Below are 7,570 nucleotides of genomic sequence, written 5' to 3'. Positions count from 1 at the left end.
GCTGCGGCCCTGCCTGCGCTTGTTTCTCTCCGTCTGCTGCTCTAGGACCACTGATCTGCCGCGCGTGCGAGCAGGCGTCCACCCGTCCGTCCGTCCACTCATTCATTCACTCATTAATTCATTCATTTCCCTCCTTCACCGATGGCGCCTCCAGAGCTGAGCGCTCGGGCCACGGGCCCCAGGAGCTGCTTCCCTGGGGTGCAGAGCCACAGCCAAGTCCCTGGTCTCCGGACCTAGAGGGGTCTCAGGTCCCGGCTGCGGTGGCTGCCAAGTCCCGGGGAGGCAGGGTCCATTGGGCAGCGGTGGCGGGGCGGCTCGTGAGTTTCTTCCGGACTCGTCCAGACGCCGGGCCGGACCCCCGACGCCGCCCTCCGCCAGCACTGGAGTCCTAGTGGGGCGGGGTCCCCGGTGCTCCCGCCCGCGCCGCTCTCCCCCTGGGCTCTGCTCTCCGGGTCACTACCCGCGTCCCCCTCTGAGCTCCCCCATCTCCCCCTAGTCCCCGTTGGCCCCCCGGGGCCCCTCCCTCCCTTCCCCTGCACCCCGCCCGCCTCCCTCCTCCCCTCCTCGTCCTCCGCTCCCCCCTCACAGACCCGCCGAAGCTGCCGTCTGGTCCCCGTAACTTGATGCCTGTGACAGTTGGCAGCTGCGGCCGCTTCGGCGGAGAAAAGCGGCGGCCGCGCCAAGAGCGACAGGTGTTGGCCGCGCCTTTGTCTCGCGCGCTTTGTCCCGCCGGGCGCTTGTCCCGACTAGACGCCCGGGACCCCCACATCGCGGCGGGCCGCCCATCTGCCGGGTCCCTCCTAGCCGCGGGCGGGGTGCGTGGGCAGTGGGGCCGCGCCCTAGGGCAACGCCCTGGGGACCCCGGCCGGGCTCCTGCCACGACGTCAGTCCAGACGCTGCGTGGAGGAGCCGGAACGCGGAGACGCCTTCTCGGTCCCCAGCCAGCCGACCACCAGCCTGCCCTGCACAGCACCTGCCTTCCTCAGTCCCCACTACTCACCCGTGCTGGGATCGTCAGGGTCTGTTCTGAGCCCCTCCAGGCTATAAGCGTCCCTGGACAAGGGCACAGTCTGACCTAGGACCCCCTGTCCACCTCCCCGCACCCCCAGCAGAGCCTGGCCTCACAGAAGCGCTGCTAGGTGGGGAAGGTGAGGGGTGTCCCTGGCAGGATGGGCTGGAAGGCCGCGTGGAAGGGCAACATCACGGGACCCCAGCAGCTGAGCGCAGCGACAGGGCTAGGCTGCAGACCTACCGCCCCACTGCCCCTAGAGAGGTCTGACAGGCCTCCCATGGCCCCTTTACTTCTGCCTCTCCACCAGAGGGACCCCGCAGGCTTCCCGCTGGGTGAGTTTGGTGAGAGGTTTGAAGGCTCCCAAAGTCACCTAAGTCACCTCACTGACCTCTGTAATTACCTGGGACCCCCTCCTGCCCACTCCCAACTGTCCCTGCTCTGGCTCTTGGTTGCTCTGTGAGCAGGGTCCTGAGATTTCCCGCAGCCAGCATCACTCACCTGGGTGTGAAACTACCCCTTTACTTCACACACTCCCCACCTGCCCAGTAGTGGGGCTGGCAGGGTGGGGCTGGAGTGGTGAATCCCAAGGAGGTAGATTATTGGCCTGTGACTGTACTCTCCTTCACCACTTAGACATCACCCCAGGGAAGGAGAACGCCCACTCCCCCAAGTGACTACAATGACATTTCCACTACTTTGAGAAACTGTGATAGGGAAAAATAAACTCAGTGATATTTCTTGTGCTCCCAAGTTTGCAAACTGATTTACACTCCTCTCATTATCCAAATGAACAAGGCCAAGTAGATGTTTTAGGATGAGAGCATCCTAAAACATCTGCTTTATGTTAGGCAATTTATATTGCAACAGGATGATCAGGCCCCCAAAAGAGGACTTTGGGTAAAGCCTGACTGAACACTTGATTGGATGGGGAACTGGATTTCAGGGGCAAGGAGGACGTGATAAGGGAAAACAGTGCAAGCAAAAAAAAAAAAAAAAAAAAAAAAACAGAAAAGCAACTAGGAACTCTAGGGAAAACAAAAAGCTTCCCAAGAAAAGAAATGTAATCTTAGCACATTACTTGGCTCAGGAGACAACAGTTTTCACAGCCATAACTAACACTGTTCATAGGGTTTTAACGTTTAGAATTGATCTATACAGAAGGCAAGGAAGGATTGTTTATGGTTATGGGACATGATATAAAGTTGACCTTGTAAAAACAAAAGACAGGTGATAGGAGTTATGAGAGAGGAGGCTAAAGGGAGGACTAGGGACCTCAAAAGCCTTGTCTGACAGTGGAGTGGGTGGGGGTTGAGGGAAGGAGAATAGAGAAGGCTGTACATCAGCAAAATCCTTCTTGGTTGGACTGGAAGTTGCCCAAGGTCCCCTCTGCAAGGTGAACTTCAATTCCCTTTAGCAGTGCACTGGCCTGCTGGCATGGCCTTTTTGTCCTAGAAGCCTGGCCTATCTTGGGGTCACCAAGCCCTCCCTCCCTCCTTCACAGCAGCCTCCCCTAGCCAACACTTCCTGCCGTTTGTCCCTTGGGCCAGTCCTGCCTTCAAAGTTTGTCTGACTATGGACTTCCTGAGCATTTGAGCCCTTTGATCTCCCTAGAGCCAGGAACAGAGGCCAGCAGAGGCTGGGCAGGGTGGTGGTTGCTGCGCGGGACCGGTTAGCAGTGGGGGTGGCAGGCCATAAATCCCTGGGGGGAACAAAGGCAGCTGCAGCCTGTAGACTGTCCAGGCCCCTTGTGGGCAATCTGCCCAGGAGACTCAGAATCTCCATTTAATTTGGAAATAAAACCCTTGGGGTTATATGGTGAATAAAAATATAATTAAGAGTCTCCCAAAAGCACTCAGAGGTTCAGTGAAACAACCGTATCTGGCCATTTAGAGCAGTTTGCAGAGGCCTCTGTGCTTGCTAGGAGGACTTTGCTTTTTATCCCATCAGCACTTGGGGTTAGGAAGCCAGGCTAGCAGGCAGAGGAGAGCCCCTCCCTTCTGCTCAGGGAGCTCCTCGGAGGCGGGGCATTGGGTTCAGGATCTATTCAGCTCTCTGTTTCCACCCCCAGGGTCATGGTTTGAAGAGTGGGAGGGGTGGCGAGCAACTCTTAGGGCTTCCAGTTTTGGCCTCACAAGGCTTCATTCATCACTGTGAGAGAAGGGCTGGGGTCAGGGGACTATGCTGCCCTGCCCATCTCATTCGCAATGGATACCTGTGACCTTTCTGGTGGAGCCTCCTGACTGCCCCACCTTTAACCCTACCTAGCCTGATGACCCGAAGACAGGCAGCCAGCCTGGAAAGGCCAGGTAACCCAGGGCAGCGATGCAGGAAGAGAGAGGTGCGTGGACGCAGAGCTGGGGGCAGTCTGGAGCTGAGCCAGACAGCTGCACCCCTCCAGTTGAAAGTGAAGACTGTGGGTCATAACACGATTAGGTTTGCATTACACAAAGTTCATTCCTGCAGCCTGAAGGAGGGTGTGTGTGTGACACACACAGGAAGAAGGGGAGCCAGCAACAATCAAATGTGTAAGGGAGCTGACCGGGAGGTGGCCTTTGGGATGTAAGATTCTTTAATGTAGAATTTCTGGAGTTCCTATAAAAACAATTTTTTAAAAATAATCTTTGATCTCTATTCAGGTTTTCTTCTGTGCTATGTGAAAAATACATACAAGTAAAAATAAAAATATACTTGCTTTATTTACCAATTTTCTAAAAGGCAAACAGGTCATAAAAAGACACAAGCAGTCAAACAAATCTATTGCACTGGGTAAAGAAAGTTTGGTTTGCACACGAACAAACCACTTGTCCAGCAAGGCTCAACAAATCATCACACAAACTGAGAGCTTATTTACATATCTTTTTAGGAATATATTAAAAAGAAGGCTCAGTTTAAAATAGAGAAAAAGTGTTTAACACCTGTATAAGCACACACACTAAAGAAAACATGACTTGATGCTTGGCATCATGTAAACAAATTCACAAGATGATCCTATTAAGTCAACCGCTTGGCACGCGCTGAAGCTACAATCAATGAGCATATATTAAATAACAAAATAATGCTGATGGTAAACATTCGTAACAGCAGAGTAAGATTTTGGCAGTTTCGTGTTTCAGTAACATACACGTAACCTTAGATGAACACCTATCCCTTCATGATCTGACTTTAGAGGCAAGAAGCAGTTTGTAACAGCTAACTGCCATAAGAATGCAGACTGCTACCTTATCGTAGGCATAGGCAGGTCATGTTACTTTGTAAATTAATGAAAAATTAAAGTGTTCTTGTGTTTATGAAAAATAGGTTTAATATTTAGGCATAAGATGGTTTTACTATGAAAACCTAGTGGATTACAAAGAGATTTCACTTCCATCAAAAAACAGAAAACCCTGGTCCAGGTCGGGCATGGTGGCTCACGCCTGTAATCCCAGCACTTTGGGAGGCCGAGGTGGGTGGATCACTTGAGGTCAGGAGTTCGAGACCAGCCAGGCCAACATGGCGAAACCCTGTCTCTACTAAAAATACAAAAAATTAGCTGGGTGTGGTGGCGGGCGCCTGTAGTCCCAGCTACTCAGGAGGCTGAGGCAGAAGAATCACTTGAACCTGGGAGGCAGAGGCTGCAGTGAGCTGAGATGGTGCCACTGCACTCTGGCCTGGGCAACAAGAGAGAAACTCCATCGCAAAAAAAAAAAAAAGAAAAAAAAAGAAAAAAAAAACCCTGGTCCCTTTTAAGCCTCATAGTATTGGTCCAATTTTAAGTCAACTGTTCTTCAGTGATAACTATGAATTCCCACCAGGGATGAATATTAAATTTTCCAAACCATCTTTGGAATATACAATGCAAAATGAGGTTTTGTAAAAAGTTGGGCAGACTGGCCTCACTTTTCCCCAAGTGTCCAAATGACTTAAAAGTGCTGGGGACACTGGCAGAGACCTAAAGCTGCTGTTCCGAGAGAGGTCGGGCTTATGAAAAGAATGAGGGCTGGGCACCCAACCTAGTGGGAGAGGTAAGCTCACTGCACCCCTGAAAATACAGACACAGTTACAAGCTGCGGGACTGAGTGGCAGTGGCTGCTCTCAGCCAGAAGATGTGATGTGGCTTGGCTGGGTGGAAGCTGATGTCTGGGTGGCTCCAACGGAAGAAGACCAAACAGGACTGAGTCCCACATGTGTTGGTCACAGCCTGGTTTGCAGAGGGAAGTCACCATAAAGAGATGACTGATGACATATTTTAATCTCCATATTGGCCATCATGGTCTGAAAAGGAGACAAGAACGATGCAGAGACAGGCAGAGGGTCTGCGTGTGCATTGATCCGATGGAGTTGGCCACACAAACCACTAGGCTTCTTTAGTCCAGGGCAAATGTTTCAACTTTGTTCACTGCAAACAAAAGCTATGTCAGATTGAAATATTGACCACCACCAGAAAAGCCAAAGCTGTTGGTTTGCCAAACAACGCTTCACACCATTTAATGTGAAACGTTTTGAAAGAAAACCAGGAGAGGCGGCTATCTCCACTTGGTATATTAAAAAAAAAAAAAAAAATCTACCTTGACTAAATGATAATTCAGATACAAAGCAGTCCTCAAGAAAGGACAAAATTTGATCTGATCCAAACACCCTGGGAAAGCTCTGGAAGCCGGAGTCCCCAGCTGGTGCAGCAGACAGAGGTCTCATCACAGTCACAGGACTTCTGGGAGCACTGAGGCAACTTCCCTTACACAGAGAAGCATTTAGTCTTTCTCAAGTAACAGCTAAAGTCTCTTCCCATCCCACAAAACTCTACATATATATTTTATATATAAAAACATATTTCTTGGCCAGGCGCTGTGGCTCAAGCCTGTAATCCCAGCACTTTGCGAGGCCGAGACAGGTGGATCACGAGGTCAGGAGATCGAGATCATCCTGGCTAACACGGTGAAACCCCATCTCTACTAAAAAATACAAAAAAACTAGCCGGGTGAGGTGGCGGGCGCCTGTAGTCCCAGCTACTCGGGAGGCTGAGGCGGGAGAATGGCGTAAACCCGGGAGGCGGAGCTTGCAGTGAGCTGAGATCCGGCCACTGCGCTCCAGCCTGGGCGACAGAGCGAGACTCCGTCTCGAAAACAAACAAACAAACAAAAAAACATATTTCTTTCCAAACCCTCCCTATTCTCCACAGTTTTAAGTCACCCCTTCAGAAAACTGTTTTTTTTTTTTTTTTTTCTAAAACAAAAAAAGCAACATGAGCATATGTGTCCATTTCAGTGGAAACAGCCATGAAGATCTTTCATCTCTTCCAAGCACCACCTGTTGTAGCTTGCTGGCTGCCAGGATGAGGTGGGGCAGGGGTTACGTCTGCTCTTGGATCCTGTGATTCACGGGGGATCCATTGTCGTCGTCTTTGGTGTCCGACACTTCGCTGAGTCCCAGAGAAGGAGTATCTTCCTCATATGGTAGGCAAATATTACCTTTTTCCTTGTTTTCACAGTAAACACATTCCTTAAAAGAAAAAAAAAAGTGAAATCAGTCACAAACTTGAGATCTGAGTTGTTACAAAAGTCATTCAAACTGGCCGGGTGCGGTGGCTGATGCCTGTAATCCCAGCCCTTTGGGAGTCCGAGGCGGGCGGATCACGAAGTCCGGAGATAGAGACCATCCTGGCTAACACGGTAAAACCCGGACTCTACTAATAATACAAAAAATTAATTAGCCGGGCGTGGTGGCGGGCGCCTGTAGTCCCAGCTACTCGGGAGGCTGAGGCAGGAGAATGGCGTGAACCCGGGACACAGACCTTGCAGTGAGCGGAGATCGTGCCACTGCACTCCAGCCTGAAGTGAGACTCTGTCTCAAAAAAAAAAAAAAAAGTCATTCAAACCGAGTAAGGGGCAAGTGACCAGGTGTCAGCCAGGAGGCGGCCGGCAGCAAAGGCCAAAATCCCTGCCCCAGGAGCTGGCACTTTAGTAGCAGAGAGGGACAATGACGAAGAAGGGCTCCAGAGGCATAGAGTATATGGAGGACATCTGTGATTTTCAACTGGACATTCACAGCAGGCCACAGAAAAGGTGACACAATGGTTTTGAAACGCATCCACACTCTTTGCCACTTCTCCCTCAAAAGGTGGGGCCTAATTCCTTTCTCCTTAACCCTTGGCTGGACTTAGGCATTTGCCTCTAAAAGAGTATCTGACTTCTGATTCTAGGTCCTAAAGACACCTTGGCTTCCTCTTTTTCTCTCTGGGGAAGTCACCTGCCACACTGTGAGAACATCCAGGCAGCCCTACGGACAGGTCCCCATGGCAAGAAGCTGAGGCCTCTGCCAAGAGCCAGCAGCGCATGACAGGCCTGCAAGTGAGGCTCCTGGAAGCTGGTCCTCCAGTTGGCAGGTGACAGAAGCCCCCACCAGTATCTTAACATCAACATCAGCAACGACCCTGAGCTAGAAGTACCCACCTAAGCCGCTCTCAAATTCCTGACCCAAAGAGACCATGCAAGAGAATACACGTTTGTTGTTGAAGTCACTAAGTGTTGGGCCATCTGCCATGCAGCACGAGATTACTAATGCAGCAGTGCGTGGAAAACAGAC

The 7,570-nt window shown here is 51.1% G+C and overlaps 1 protein-coding gene across 1 annotated transcript in view; it reads right to left on the bottom strand.

Moving 5' to 3' along the window:
• Window positions 1–5,697: 5,697 nt before the first annotated feature.
• PER2 (period circadian clock 2) overlaps window positions 5,698–7,570 on the bottom strand; it is a 44,320-nt gene continuing 42,447 nt past the window's right edge. The window contains exons 23-24 of the mRNA XM_011929586.1: window positions 6,134–6,487; window positions 5,698–5,815 (exon numbers count right to left, since the gene is read on the bottom strand). Of these exons, the coding sequence (XP_011784976.1) occupies window positions 6,338–6,487 (150 nt within the window). The 3' untranslated portion in view covers window positions 5,698–5,815; window positions 6,134–6,337. The remainder of the gene's footprint in view (window positions 5,816–6,133; window positions 6,488–7,570) is intronic.

The sequence above is a fragment of the Colobus angolensis genome, unplaced genomic scaffold, assembly GCF_000951035.1.
Source record: "Colobus angolensis palliatus isolate OR3802 unplaced genomic scaffold, Cang.pa_1.0 Scaffold82, whole genome shotgun sequence".
Taxonomy (NCBI): domain Eukaryota; kingdom Metazoa; phylum Chordata; class Mammalia; order Primates; family Cercopithecidae; genus Colobus; species Colobus angolensis.
Note: the sequence above shows the minus strand (reverse complement) of the source record. Positions and strands in the feature narration are given on the sequence as shown.